Source organism: Oryzias latipes, chromosome 9 (genome assembly GCF_002234675.1).
Source record: "Oryzias latipes chromosome 9, ASM223467v1".
Taxonomy (NCBI): Eukaryota; Metazoa; Chordata; class Actinopteri; order Beloniformes; family Adrianichthyidae; genus Oryzias; species Oryzias latipes.
The window spans coordinates 31,578,048-31,594,237 of NC_019867.2; the positions used below are offsets into that span (position 1 = coordinate 31,578,048).

General features: G+C 43.7%; 1 protein-coding gene across 3 annotated transcripts in view; it reads left to right on the forward strand.

The window, feature by feature from the left end:
• LOC101154874 (dynamin-1) overlaps positions 1-13,900 on the forward strand; it is a 34,013-nt gene extending 20,113 nt beyond the window's left edge. For 2 of the 3 annotated variants that reach the window (XM_004072987.3, XM_011479737.3), the window contains 4 exons: positions 9,452-9,538; positions 9,617-9,771; positions 9,848-10,018; positions 12,337-13,900. In XM_004072987.3, coding sequence (XP_004073035.1) covers positions 9,452-9,538; positions 9,617-9,771; positions 9,848-10,018; positions 12,337-12,397 — 474 coding nt within the window. In that variant the 3' untranslated portion in view covers positions 12,398-13,900. Of the gene's footprint in view, positions 1-9,451; positions 9,539-9,616; positions 9,772-9,847; positions 10,019-10,832; positions 10,869-12,336 lie in introns of all 3 variants that reach the window. The other variant, XM_011479739.3, reaches the window with a different exon arrangement.
• Positions 13,901-16,190: the final 2,290 nt, after the last annotated feature.

The following is a 16,190-nucleotide window of genomic DNA, read 5'->3' on the forward strand; positions in this document are numbered from 1 at the left end:
AATGCATAGTTTTTTCTTTTGTAGCTGGTTTCGCCTAGAAACTTCCCCATGCATTTGATTTCACCTCCAGGGCTTACAAATTGTGTATCTGGAGCCAACAGTTCAGTTGTAGGGCTCATCTTTTTGAAAGTCTCCTGATCAATAACCGTAGCATCCGCTCCCGTGTCAATTTTAAAGTTCACCTTCACATTTTTTATGGGTAAAGTTACAGTCCATGCACAATCTTTATCTTCCCCGTTTACGGCTCCCAGGAAATATGCCTGCTCTGGAAGGTCATTTGTGACCTCTCTCACTGCTTTCGAATGACATTTACGTTCCCAATGTCCATGCTTTTGACACTTGTTGCATTTACTTTTCAGTGCAGGGCAAAGCCTTTGATCTGAATGGCGTGGTTTTCCGCACCTCCCACACTCCTCCTTCGTGTGAGTGCTGTGACTGTTAGGTTCATGCCGCTGCATTTTTCTTCTATGCTGTCCCTCAGACTTTCTGACAGCTGTGACTTTAGCCAGCTGAGATTCTGGTCGGTTAGCTTGAAGATTCACTTGTCGCATTATCTCTTCCGCCTGACGTACGCGCTCGATTACGTAAGTCAACGTCAGATCCGCTTTAATCTGGAACTGGCGGGAAAGTTCTTTGTCTGATATCCCAACGACCAGACGGTCCCGAATATGCTCGTCTCTTTTGTCACCAAACTCACAGTGCTCAGCGAGTTCATACAATGTCCTAATGTACATTTCGGCCGTTTCTCCCTGTTTTTGATTCCGTTGGTAGAAACACGCTCGCTCGTGGATAATATTGCGTCTCGGAATGAAATATTGGTCAAACTTTTGTAATACGATTTCAAAGTTCTTCTTATGAGCCTACTCATCGAATTCAAACGAAGCGAATATCTTTTCAGCTTCACTGCCCATCCCGTAGATCAGCGAACTCACTTGAATCTCGCCGTCATCTTTATTCAGCTTGGTCGCCAGCCGGTAGCGGCAGAAACGCTGTCTCCACTCCGGCCATTCTGCTGGGCTGTCGAATTTGAACTCACTTGGCGGGTTGAACTTTGCCATGACTTCTGTCCCGATGCAGGAGCACTTCTGACACCATGTAATGTCTGTTCTTGTCTTACAGACATAAAATAGACTGCAGGACACTCTGTAGGTTCAACTCTTGAGACTTTTATTCCTCCGTTGCTCTCTAACATACATTCCAGTTCCAGACATTCATCAACCACTTCCTCGTGTTCTTTCCACCTCAGTCCCTTCATGCTTAACTTACCAGTGCCCTCTACTGGTCACTTCTAACATTACACTAACAGTTCTGTGTCTGGGTAGGCAGTAGTTTGGTTCCCTGTGACCCTGACCACTGAAGGATGATCAGTAGTGACACCCTATTCAATTCAATTCAATTCAATTTTATTTGTATAGCCCAAAATCACAACAGCAGTCACGGTTTCCTGTGACGTCATTTCCGGGTGAGCTATTCCCAGTGCTAGTCGTGTGTGACTGCTGTCCTCTTGTTTGGCATTAGCCTTACTACTATTGCTTACTCTAAGGGTTATCTGGGTTAATATTCACATCTAGTACCTTTTATTAGCGAATTCACCACTGTTAAACCGCTTGCTGTTCACTTTCTCATTTTGCTAAATAGACCACTTCTCTTTACCTAAACACCGCTAGCCTTAGCTTAAAACCTAGCATGGCCACCACTCCTTCCGCCTCTCCTCCTCTCTCCTGCCCCATGTGCCATATGTTTAGTGATGATCCTGCCTCCTTTAGTGAAAATAGCGGTAGGTGTGTTAAGTGTAGTCTTGTGTTAGACTTGGAGGCCAGGCTGGAGCAGTTAGAAGCGCGGCTCCGCACAGTGGAAGCTAAGCCGGCTAGCCAGGTCGTTACTCGTAGCGCGGGCCGCGCTACCAGGGCTAACTTAGCTAGCACCCCAGCGCCCTCCCAACAGCCGGGAGACAGTCAAGGGTTTGTACCGGTTGGGAGGAAACATAGTGCTAAACGCAAAAACTTAGAGCACCCGAGACTCCACGTTAGTAATAGGTTCTCCCCCCTCAGCGACACACCCGCTGAACACTCAACTCTGGTTATAGGCTCTTCTGAAGTTAGAAACGTGGAGCTCCCAGCGGCTACAGTCAGGTGTTATCCGGGGGCCAGAGTTGGTGACATCGAGGGGAACCTTAGGATGTTAGCTCAGAATAAGTCCAGGTTCCGTCGAGTCGTGATTCACGCAGGCGGTAATGATGCCCGACGGAGACAGTCAGAGGTGGTTAAGTTAAACGTAACTTCGGTGTGTAAACTGGCTAAGACGATGTCCGACACTTTAATTTTCTCTGGTCCCCTGCCGAACTTAGTCAGTGATGAAATGTACAGCCGCTTTTCATCATTTAACCGCTGGCTTTCTAGATGGTGCCCAGAAAACGGCGTTGGTTTTGTGGATAACTGGAGCGCGTTTTGGGGGAAGCCCGGTCTCATGCGGAGAGACGGCGTCCATCCCACCCGGGACGGTGCCGCTCTTCTTTCTAGAAACATTTCTGCTAGCCTTAGTCTGTTAACCTGACAATCCAGAGACGAGACCCGGGCGCAGAGCAGCAGTGTAAGACGCTCCTCTGAGCCTCCCTTAAGGTTAGTGCCGATGCAAAACCCATGCAGGGAAAGTCAAGCAGGTCCTAGCTTTAGCTTATGTGCTGAAAGACAAATGAAAGGAGCGCGTCTTAGAAACCTTAAAGTGACAGACAGCAGTTCTCACAAGCAGAATTATGATGTCATTAAATGCGGTTTATTAAACATTCGATCCATTTCCTCCAAGTCCCTCTTAGTCAATGAGTTAATCATTGATAACAACCTCAGTCTTTTAGCCTTAACAGAAACTTGGCTCCATCAGGATGACTATGTTAGATTGAATGAAGCAACCCCCCCCACTTATGCTAACTATCAGAAATCCAGGATTTCAGGGAAAGGAGGTGCTTTGGCAGTAATATCACAGTCTAGCTTACTTCTCAGCCCTAAAGTTAAAAATGCTTATAATTCATTTGAAAACATCATATTGTCTTTAAATCACCCAAACAGGAAAACTCCAAAACCTGTTTTACTCATAATTATTTATCGCCCCCCCGGCCCATATTCAGAATTTTTAACTGAGTTTTCCGACTTCCTATCGACTATTGTCTTAGATTCTGATCAAACTATAATATTAGGGGATTTTAATATTCATGTTGATGACCCCAGTGACTGTCTAGGAAAGGCTTTTGCAGCTTTATTAGATGATGTTGGTTTCACCCAAAGTGTGAATGAACCCACTCACTGTCATAAGCACACCCTGGATCTTGTTCTAACCCATGGTATAGAGATCAGCCAGCTGAGTGTCCTTCCTCTTAACCCCATCATTTCGGATCACTTTATGATTACCTTCCAGTTTACACTGGAACATCCTTCTGTCCCAGTGAATAAGAAACAGCTTAGAAGAACCTTAACCGACCGTTCTGTGTCTGAGTTTAAACACACAGTTCAGCCAGTACTTAGTGATATTCTGAGAAAATACTCTGAGACCAGCTCCCATATTATCAGTCCAAGTATAAATGACCACTTTGTTAATGATGCCTTACAAGCCCTCAGGAGTACACTCGATGTTGTTGCCCCCTTGAAACCTAAGTTCGTCAGACAAAACCGAGTAGCACCGTGGTTTAACGCTGAAACTCGTTCTCTTAAACAAGAAACCCGTAAGTTGGAAAGAGAATGGCGCCGCTCCGGTTCAGAGCAGTCTCTGGAAATCTGGAAACATAGCCTATTAAATTATAAAAAAGCTCTGCGTAGAGCTAGAAGCCAGTACTATTCAACCTTAATATCAGAGAATGGAAACAATCCAAGATTTCTTTTTAGCACTATAGCTAAATTAACTCGCAGTCAGAGCTCAGTAGAACCACATGTTCCTGTTTCTCTCAGCTCTGATGATTTTCTTACATTTTTCGACAGTAAAATCTCAAATATTAGACATAAGTTAAATCAAGTTATTCCTACTATCAGCCCAGAACAGGCTGAAGCGGTAGAAATGGAGCCATCCATAGAAACCTCTGTAACATTGGACTGCTTCACTGCTGTGGATCAAGTGGAAATAGCATCAATTATTACGTCCTCCAAATCCTCAACGTGTCTGTTAGACCCAATTCCCACCAGACTTTTTAAAGAAACTTTTCCCCCTAATTAATGATCCCATATTAACAATGATAAATGCCTCTCTGGAAACGGGTTACGTGCCACAGTCTTTTAAATATGCAGTTGTTAAACCTCTTCTGAAAAAGCCCAGTTTGGATCCTAGCATCTTGGCCAACTATAGACCGATATCAAACCTGCCCTTTATTTCTAAAATCCTAGAAAGAGTTGTAGTTAAGCAGCTTTACTGCCACCTACAGGACAACAGCCACTTTGAAGACTTTCAGTCGGGGTTTAGACCCCACCACAGTACGGAAACTGCACTAGTTAGAGTCTCTAATGACTTGTTATTGGCCTCAGAAAAGGGACTACTTTCTATTCTGGTCCTGTTGGACCTCAGTGCAGCCTTTGACACTATCGACCACGGTATTTTACTCCATAGATTAGAGCAGGACATAGGGATCAGAGGATCTGCTCTCCAGTGGTTTAAATCCTATCTGTCCGATAGGTATCAGTTCGTTAATATAAATGGCCATTCCTCTCAGTGCACTCGAGTCAACTATGGAGTCCCACAGGGCTCAGTCTTGGGACCGATCCTGTTTACGCTTTATATGTTACCCCTAGGAAACATAATCAGGAAACACAGCATTAATTTTCATTGTTATGCTGACGATACGCAGTTGTATTTATCCATGAAGCCTGACCAGAATGACCAGATAGAGAAACTGAACGCCTGCATCAGTGACATCAAGACCTGGATGACAATTAATTACCTCCTCTTGAACCCAGAAAAAACTGAGGTCATTATACTTGGTCCTAAAAACCTCAAAGATACTCTGTCTGCTCAGATAGTCTCCATGGATGGCATAAGTATAGCCCCCAATTCCACAGTTAGAAACCTTGGGGTTTTACTTGACCAGGACTTATCATTTAAGGCTCACATATCTCAGGCGTGCAGAACTGCCTTTTTTCACCTGCGGAATATTGCTAAGATCAGAAATATACTTTCTAAGAGTGATGCTGAAAAACTCATCCATGCATTTGTTACGTCTAGGCTGGATTACTGTAACTCCTTGTTAGCAGCGTGTCCTAAGAGTTCCTTAAGAAGTCTCCAGCTTGTTCAGAACACAGCAGCTAGATTGTTAGCTGGAACCAGCAGAAGAGATCACATCCCTCCTGTGTTAGTTTCGCTCCATTGGCTCCCAGTTGATTCTAGAATCAAGTTCAAGATCCTCCTGTTAACCTATAAGGCCTTACATGGAATGGCCCCGTCCTATATTAAGGACTTCATAGTCCCTTACCATCCAATCAGAACACTTCAATCACTAAATGCAGGACTGCTTGTGGTTCCTAGAATTAGTAAAAGTACGGTTGGAGGTAGAGCGTTTAGCCACCAAGCCCCTGTTTTATGGAATAAACTCCCAGCTCATGGAAGAGAGGCCGACTCAGTTTCTACATTCAAAGCTAGACTGAAAACATTCCTCTTTGGACAGGCTTATTGTCAGACTAGTTAGTATTCAGAGATTATTTAACTTAATGTTAATTTGTTTAAATTAAACTTAATAATAACTATTTCTTTTAAAAGGCTGCTAGAAGTTGAAGCTGGGGTAACTATGGTGCACTGGGGTTCTGTCCTCTTTCCTTTTTTTACTTCTACCCTTCCTCTCCTCTATTCTTGATCATAATTTATCATTTAGTTCTCCATGCCTCTGTTTGGTGCAGTGCGATTCATGTATTGTCCCTCTTTTCCTCTCCCCTCCTGGGGAGTGGGAGTGCTTCCAGACTCCAGTTGGTTCATCCGTGCTCCAGTTCCTGACCGTTTACCTCGCCTTTGCTCCTGCTCCTACACCTGGCTGTGGATCCTGTCTCCGGCTCGACTCGCGCCGTTGACTGTCCCCACAACCACGGCTGGATGAAGCTCGTCTGCTGGACTTTTATATATGTAGTTGTAGATTTAGATGTTAATTCTTCTCTAAGATTCAGAAGAGGTTTAACAACTGCATATTTAAAAGACTGCGGCACGTAACCCGTTTCCAGAGAGGCATTTATCATTGTTAATATGGGATCATTAATTAGGGGAAAAGTTTCTTTAAAAAGTCTAGTGGGAATTGGGTCTAACAGACACGTTGAGGATTTGGAGGACGTAATAATTGATGTTATTTCCGCTTGATCCACAGCAGTGAAGCAGTCCAATGTTACAGAGGTTTATATGGATGGCTCCATTTCTACCGCTTCAGCCTGTTCTGGGCTGATAGTAGGAATAACTTGATTTAACTTATGTCTAATATTTGAGATTTTACTGTCGAAAAATGTAAGAAAATCATCAGAGCTGAGAGAAACAGGAACATGTGGTTCTACTGAGCTCTGACTGCGAGTTAATTTAGCAATAGTGCTAAAAAGAAATCTTGGATTATTTCCATTCTCTGATATTAAGGTTGAATAGTACTGGCTTCTAGCTCTACGCAGAGCTTTTTTATAATTTAATAGGCTATGTTTCCAGATATCCAGAGACTGCTCTGAACCGGAGCGGCGCCATTCCCTTTCCAACTTACGGGTTTCTCGTTTAAGAGAACGAGTTTCAGCGTTAAACCACGGTGCTACTCGGTTTTGTCTAACGAACTTAGGTTTCAAGGGGGCAACAACATCGAGTGTACTCCTGAGGGCTTGTAAGGCATCATTAACAAAGTGGTCATTTATACTAGGACTGATACTATGGGAGCTGGTCTCAGAGTATTTTCTCAGAATATCACTAAGTACTGGCTGAACTGTGTGTTTAAACTCAGACACAGAACGGTCAGTTAAGGTTCTTCTAAGCTGTTTCTTATTCACTGGGGCAGAAGGATGTTCCAGTGTAAACTGGAAGGTAATCAGAAAGTGATCAGAAATGATGGGGTTAAGAGGAAGGACACTCAGCTGGCTGATCTCTATACCATGGGTTAGAACAAGATCCAGGGTGTGCTTATGACAGTGAGTGGGTTCATTCACACTTTGGGTGAAACCAACATCATCTAATAAAGCTGCAAAAGCCTTTCCTAGACAGTCACTGGGGTCATCAACATGAATATTAAAATCCCCTAATATTATAGTTTGATCAGAATCTAAGACAATAGTCGATAGGAAGTCGGAAAACTCAGTTAGAAATTCTGAATATGGGCCGGGGGGGGCGATAAATAATTATGAATAAAACAGGTTTTCGAGTCTTCCTGTTTGGGTGATTTATAGACAATATGATGTTTTCAAATGAATTATAAGCATTTTTAACTTTACCCTAAACTTAACCCTAATGACCAAAATGTTGTCAAAAGGATAAAAAAGGTTGAAGTGAAGTCCTGAGCTTTCCAGGAAAATGGAAAGCGTTTTATTTGTTCACTGAGCTGAATGCAAACCTGCAAGCTTGGTATGTCATCCACAGGTTCTCCAAGAATATAACATTCAGCACTACTATGAGACTCTCCACAAAGAAAAGTTTCACCATTTGCAGTTAAGAAAAAGATTTAGCAACTATTAGCTGGACCGATAAATAACCCTCTGGATTTACTGCAGACGTGACGTCAGTGATGGACCAGTGACACCTAGCTACCTTACTGCAAACAAGTTGGAGCAAACATCCAAACCATTTTCTGATGGTGAACTTATTGAAAAAGGCTGAAGGCTGCAGAAGTCTTGTTCCCAAAAAGCAGTCGACCTTAAACATGAGTCTGTGAAGAATTATGATCAGATCCAACATCTCTGAGGAAACATGGGCAGCCATATGAAGGAATCCAGTCATTTATTGTATTTTCAGTCACAATTGATGAAAGCACCCACATCACAGATATGTACAGCTGTGCATATTTATTAAAGGTGATGAAGAGACGTCACAGTGGAGTTTCTGGAGTTGATGGACACAACAACAACTGATGACATAGTCAGCTCTCTAGTTACTGTGCTGGACAAGGTTGGAGTGAACTAGTCACATGAAGTAATTTTGGTCACTGATGGCGCTCCATCAAAGGTCAGGAAGAAGGCAGGTGTCTACACAAAATTCAGGCAGAAACCAGGAAACGATTCTTATAATAATGAATGATAATAATAATGGACATTTCATTGTGTTTTGCACACTTGAATGACAGTAAATGTGTTTCTGCTCAGGATTTGAATCCTGATATCTATGGACGGGTGAAATTTGAGGAGTGAAAGGAGGTTAACTCCAAACTCTTATGTTCACAAATGTTTGCAAGTTTAATTTAGTGTAATTTTGTCATCGTTTGGACGTTTACATTTTAGGAAGATGTTTCATTTTTTTCTGTAGCCCCTCTTGAATTTATTATCAGGATTGCTTCAGTGTCAGATTTAAATTATTCAGGCTGTATAAAATTGAATAAACCAATATTTTTTAAAGTGAAATTAATTTTCTTTAAGATCCATTGGCCTCTGTGAATGAATGTGTAATAAGAAATGATTAGGCTACCATGTTGGTTGAGGCATGTTTTCCAATTGGGTAAAAAAACAAGAATAAAGCTTTATTTTGCCTTTATGCTACTGGTCCGGCCCACTTGAGCTCAGACGGGTTGAATGTGGCCCTCAAACCAAAATGAGTTTTGACACCCCTGGTATAGACCATGCTGCATTGCGTCTGAACAATTTTGGATGGAAGAAATTTTTAAAAAAAAATTTTTTATAACCCACACAAGTTTTCTCCATCAGAACAGTGGATTCAGAAATAGTTTTTGTAAAATCTTCATATTTATTAGGTTTTTATTTCGGGAAGTTGGTGACGTCATAGTCGCCAATTGAGAACAAAATAATAATAGTAATGAGCATGGTGTCCGAATAGCTTTTAAAATCCAGGGCACTGGATAGTTTTTTAGTAGTTAGGAAGTAGGGAGTTCGAACATAGCCCATGTTTGCTAGCTTGAGTCTCTGCTAACACTAGCCAAGCCCTGCATTTGCATTTACAAACATATTTCATGTTAACAAGGACAGAAACGTTGTGGGGAGAGTTTGAACTAAATAGCATTTTATTTTTAGGTTTGTGTAACACTTGGAGATTTTTTTTTTTACTCTGAACTACTGGGAGAAATCCCGGCTGCTTACCTCGCCTGAGTCCTCACAGAGACTGAGGGGATGCTGGGGGCCAACAGGAAGTAGCAGCGCGACCATCAAAATAAAAGTCTCCACCCACAACGTTTTGATACAAACAACAACATTAAAATGACAAATAAGATTTAGATCAAATTAAAACAAAGACCACATGGACCACATGCAAAACACACCAAGGCAGGTAACACCCTAACCCTAACACCTGATGTGACTTTTCGGCTCCTCAGACTAAGGAGTTCATCCATGCGGACCTGCTGGCTCATCTTTACTCCTGTGGAGACCAGAACACCCTGATGGAGGAGTCCCAGGAGCAGGTGGGGATGTCTCTCCAGAGGGTTGGCCCCCTGCCCGCTCTGCCCTTTAACCTGGTCAAACTTCTGCTTCCTCTCCAGGCCCAGCGCCGAGATGAGATGCTCCGGATGTACCACGCCCTTCGAGAGGGCCTGAACATCATTGGTGACATCAGCACCACCACTGTCACCACGACTGCGCCGCCGCCTGTGGACGACTCGTGGCTGCAGGTGACAGGGATGCCGTGTGGACGCAGGTAGGCCGGTAGCTGCTTGGCTGCCCCGTGCAGGGGGGCCGTAACAGCATCACCAAGTCTCCGCTGCTCTGAACAGGTCTCCAATGTCCAGCCCAACCCCCCAACGCCGCGCCCCACCAGGTCCTCCCCGACCCGGTGGACGTGCGGCCCCCGGTCCCCCATCTCGTCCCGCCGTGTCACCGGATCCTGGACCTACGCCCTCTGTACCCTCAAGGCCCAATAGAGCCCCCCCTCCAGGAGTCCCCAGGTACTGCTGTTATGGTTTGTGTTGACGGGAGCCGGAAGGTTCTGGTTCCTGAGGAGCTCAAATGCAGTCAGGACAGAACTTTAGGAGGTCGGTTTGCAGATGATCCAGGTCTGAAAACATCATTCTGGTGATGTTTTAAGTCCGTGGAGATCTGGAATCTGACTATATGAAAGGATGGATAATTCAGCAAAAGACAGAAATGATCAAGAATCCAATCGCGCCGCGTTAAGGCTAAAGTGAAACGACTGTGAGGATGTTTTCTGCAGGTTGAACATGGGTGTGTCCCATGTTCAGACCAGTGTGTCCAGCTTCAGCCGCACACACGCAGCATGTGCAGAGCCCCAGCATGCAGACACGTTTCTACCCAGACGCTTGGCCGCTTTTTAAACCGGGTTTGCAAAGGAAGCTGGACACGGCTGGTCCAATGTGATCAGAACAGGTTCAGACGGTGCTGTAGAACAAGAAGAGACGATCCACAAACGACTCACAGAGACTTGGGAGAGAAAGGCTGGTCTGTCTTTCTTCCTGTCCTCCCTTCCCTCATCATTTCATCCTTCAGTACATTCCCAGTTATTCCCACATTTAGGATCCCTTTGTGTCTCCAGGATGAGGATCACCTGAGCAGAGGAAGCAGTGAGGCAGGGAATTTCCCCTTCCACTCATCTACATGGAGCCATGTTGTCTGTCTGTCTATGTGGTCTCTGTTTGTGTGATCCTGTTCTAACAGTACCATATAAGGGCAAGCAGGAAGCTGTCAGGAATGTTGGTGGTAAGTGGGAGCTCCGCCCACAGCCCTTTTCTCTTATTCTTTCAGAATCTCTGTCAGTGACCAGTGAGGAGTTCACCAATGGTACGTCAGTGATGTCTCAGTCCCATCCCCGCCCCCGTATGAGTGGGTGTGTGCAGATAGCGCTCCCGGTCACACCTCGTGGTCCCGCCCACACCCCAGCCTCCTAGCTAGCTGTGTGACTGAGCCGACTGTGTCTCTGCTGTTGTTTTTTTACCAAGTTAAGTTCTGTTGCATCTCCATGTCAATGAACCAGGCCAGCCTCTGACTCCGCCCTCTGACGCCAGGTCCTCCATACACATTATGTCCAAGTGTCTGCTGCCGGTAGCCGCCTCCCCATCTGATAAAATCGCAGTTTTACAGTAAACAAATCAGAAAATAAAAGCACGTAAACAGCACAAGGATAGTGAGAGAAACTGCCAGCCGCTGTTTTCATCGACAGACGACAACCTCTGTGTGTGGTGGAGTGTGAAGCATCAACCTTTAAAGCTCAAGCTGCATTGGGGAGAAACAACGGTTTACTGTCAGAACAGAGAACGCTCGTTTCATGTTACAGAGCTGTGAAGATCATCTCTTTTGGAACTTGAAGAGTCTGTTTCTACCATTGACAGTAAATGAGAACTGGACTGAGTGACTCCGCCCCCCTGGCGTTCCAAACAGGAAGTACGCGCCTGTCCCAGACAGGCCAAAATTCCATAAGTTCCAAAAGAGAAAAAAAACAACTGTTACTCTGTCAGTCTGTTGGTCAGAAGAACCGTTCTGGATCTGATTCCTTTTATTAACATTTTCTCGCAAATCCTATTTTTTTAAGGATGTTTTTGCTGTAGCGCAAGTTATTGAAACGGACCAATCAGATGCCTTAAACGTAGGTGCCCTCGCGTCGGACGTTCGAAGCGTTTGATTGACAGATTCTCCCAAGCCTGCTCTCAGTGAAATGGGTGCGGCCTTCTAACATGCTGACTCCTGATTGGAGAGAGTGGTTGCCGTAGAACTCTAGATGGACCAATCACGGCTTACTGAGAACGTCTGGTTCCAGCGCGGCGTTGGACATATCCCGGTAAAACAGTGACTGGATTGACTTTGTTTGGTTGGAATAGGTGACGTCACACGCAATTCGTCCAGTTATATTATATAGACAATTGTTTCTACACCACTTTTTTTATGTTTGTAGGGAAAAGAACTTCATAAAAAACAGCCAACAGAAAAAGGGGGCAGATGAGATGGTCGATATCTAATTCCAAATGTTTCTCTCAGCGTTGTTTCTTTGACTGACACTGGTTGCGTAGCACTAACTGGTGTCAGTACTTTCGTTCTGGTTCAGCTCAGACATTTACTGCTCATGAGAGAATCCTTTTATTAGTTTTGAGCTGTTCAGAACTGGTTGGGATGGGTTCCAACTGGATCCACCGGAACCGCTGTTTCAGTCCTGGAGCGCCGCCCTCCTCTTCAGGTTCACTTGATTGACTGTTTTCTTCCTTTTCTCTTGTCTTCTCTCCATCTTTGTGTTTGTTTCTCTGTCATCCCTCCCCAGTCGTCCCAGTAAAGGTAGCCCCGCCCATGGAGAGAGCCCCCAGTCGTCTATTGAGGGTTAATATGAGTGTGTGTGTGAGCTCTCTGTGATGCTACGGTGAACTTTGCCGGTTCGTCAATGTGACGTATCAATCAGCAGACCTCTACTGCAATACTGAGGGCGTTCACCTGTGGTCCTGCTGTCAGGTGAGGAGGCTGCCCGTCTGCCTGCAGCCTGTCTCACCACACGAAAACATCTGACGCACCTCCGTTTGATTCCCACTCGCTCCCTGTCCTCCAGTGTAAATTCAAGACGTTCTGGGACTTTTCTTCTGTGTAAAGTTTAGATAAATTTTAAAGTTGTGAAATTATTTATTGATTAATTTATGATACGCAGCTCCCAACTGCGCAGTGTGTGAAGTAAGTGTGTGTTTGTAAATATGTCCTCCCAAATGTTGTCCTGTTGCACTTCAACTACTCTGTTTGGACCAGTAGCTGCTGGTTCTTGCTGCCAGAGGTGGATGTACCTGGTCCAGCAGAGAGGAAGTGGTTCCGCACGACTCCCAGCTGGTTCCAGAGTTATTTTGGGTTGTGTCCCAATTCCTCCCCTACTCCCTATATAGTGCGTTTACCATTTTGTAGTGCTGTCCTAATCTACAATTCCAAAATCCAGAGCCCTAGAAAATCTCCCAGAAGTCTCTGCAAAAAGCTAGTGTGCATCGATGCTCATTAGATCAACGAATATAGACCACAATGCGTTGCGTCGGAACAATTTTTGCCAGAAAAATGTATTTAAATGTATTTTTTAAATAAATCATCAACGTTTTTATCTTCAGAAGGCAGTGGACTCATAAATCGTTGTCCCAAAACGCTCATATTAATGAGATTTTAACTTTGTGAAATTCATGACGTCATATCCGCCGTTTAAAGAGCGTGAGCGTGGCGTCCGAATTGCTTTTAAAATCCAGGACACTACATAGTTTTTTAGTAGTTATAGACGTTAGGGTGGGAACTCGGACACAGCCTTTTTCTTTCTTAAAAGGTGCTCATTTGTTGCAACTGGTTCCAAAAAAATGTAGTGGTGCACAAAATGTGTTGTATTCCATGTTTGTTAACTCTTCTGGTGTAAACACTTGAGTTCCTTTAGAAGTGTTGTCTGTCTGCTGCTGAGGAAGATGTCCGCACGTCTTCCTCGGTTCTGGTTCTGGTTTCAGCGGCTGAACTGTTCCTCCTAACACGTGTTTGCTGTCCGTTTGCTGACTGCGTGTAGCGGTGATGTGTCTGTGCGTGTCCATTAGTGCCAGCATGCTCAGTGACGTGTTGTGAACCGAAGGTTGTTAAACATTGCAGCACACTAACACACACTCTCATTCTGTATCAGTATAAATCTGTGTCGACAGCATATACGAAACTATAACAATGTGCCATGTATGTGTTAAAAACATGTATTACACTGAGAAATGCAGTGGCCCGCAAAATTATGTGTGGCTGCGTTTGTGTGTAGTTTGTTGTGAATCCTGGTGTCATGTGATTGGCGCCAACAGAGATGTGTGCTAACACCAATAAAGTTGGGTGAATGAAGACAATGAGTGTCTGCTCTTCCTCATAAGAACCCCAGAGGATCCCACTTCAGTTCTGAATGAAGAGAAATCGACCGACGCGTCACAAAACGTTATAAAAAGCTCCGTCCAAAGCATTCCTTTGGCCAAAGACAACCTGGCTGTGTTGACATTTTTAACATTTAAAAACGCTGAACAAAAATATAATATTTGCTCCCATCTGTCATGAGATGAACTAAAAAAGTCAGAAACAGTTTCTAGAAATACAAAAATGACCATTTCTCTCAGAAATGTGTGTAAATCTGTGACAGGGAGCACTTCACCGTTGCAGAGGGAATCCATCCTATCTCACAGGTGTGCCATACCAAGATGCTAATTAGAGAGCATTATTGCACAGGTGTGCCGTACACTAGACAAAATAAAAGGCCACTCTGAAATGTTCCTTTTTGTTTTATGGGGGGTGGAGACTCAGAAAGCCAGTCAATATCTGGTGTGACCATTTGTCTTGTGTAATGCAACATCTCCATTACATCGAGTTTCTCCGGTTGTTGAGTGGTCCATGTTGGCAGTGGGATTATGGTAATGGCCGGCAAATATTGTGGACTATTGCAAGGATTTCTGGGAGCTGATAACATCCCAGTTCTTTTCACTTGACATGTCATCCATAGAGTACGTTTGGTATGCTCACCACATATTGACCGGTTTTCTGAGTCCCCAGATCGCCCCAATAAAACAGAATGACACGTTTCAGAGCGGCTTTTTAATGAGGCCAATGGAAGGCACGCCTGTGCAATAAGGCTTTCTAATTGGCATATTTTGGCACACCTGTGAGGCGGGATGGATTCTCTCAGCAGCAGAGAAGTACTCCCTGTCACAGATTTAGACACATTTGTGACCAATATTTGAGAGAAAAGCAGGTAATGTTCACACTAAGTGAGCACACTTCCAATGTGATGCTTAGCAACAAGCAGCAAACGGAAGAAAGAGACTCAATAAGGAGGGAAACCGTTGAGCAGCTTTTGCAACTAACATCAATTCTGTAAGATCACTGCTGCAAAAGGGTTTGTTACAATCAGTCATTAGAAAGATGGGCTGAAGGACTCTAGCATAAAACGGTTATGGAAAACCTGAACATATCTCAAATCTCCAACTGCAAGGACTTAGCATCTCAAGAGCGTGAATAAGGACACAATCATGTCAGTGACAGTTCTAAACAATCCAGGAAGTTTTTAAACAAATCCATCCTCCTCATCTGTAAATGAAACTGAAGCTCCATCAACAGAAAGGAAGCCATCTTTGGACACATGTGGTGTCCTGGAACCAGTCTCTTCTAATAGACTTTGCCAAAGTGGTAAGGTTTGTGCAAATGTAACATTCTTGTAGAAAAGCCTAGATGTGTTGTTTGTTAGCCTAAAGAAGGAGACTTCCAGGTTGTTCACCGCATTCATTTCAAAGAAGCAAATATAGGATCATCTCCATCTCTGGTGGGGGGGCATAAAGTAACACAGTTTGAGCTTCATGTTTTACAGGAGCCAGAAATCCCAACAGGTTAGAGAGCAGCATCCCAACCCAACGCCCACTTCAGACAGAGTTTGTTTCAGATCAACAAATAAAAAAGATGTCAAAGACAACCACTAACTCTTTAGCAAAAGCAAACCTAAACCGAGTCAAAATAGGAGCAAATTCAGCAACAAAACTCCTGAAACTCTGAACCTTGATGGTTTTAAAACAAGATACTTTATTACGGTGGCCCAGAAGGGTCACAACACAACACATTAACTTTACACACAACACATTAACTTTACACACAACACATTAACTCACAACACAATAACTTTACACACAACACATTAACTTTACACACAACACATTAACTCACAACACATTAACACACAACACAATAACTCACAACACATTAACTCACAACACATTAACTCACAACACATTAACGCACAACACATTAACTCACAACACATTAACTCACAACACAATAACTCACAACACATTAACTCACAACACAACACATAAACTCACAACACATTAACTCACAACACAACACATTAACTCACAACACAACACATTAACTCACAACACAACACAATAACTCACAACACAATAACTCACAACACAATAACTCACAACACAACACATTAACTCACAACACAATAACTCACAACACAACACATTAACTCACAACACATTAACTCACAACACAACACATTAACGCACAACACAACACATTAACTCACAACACAATAACTCACAACACATTAACTCACAACACAACACATTAACTCACAACACAATAACACACAAC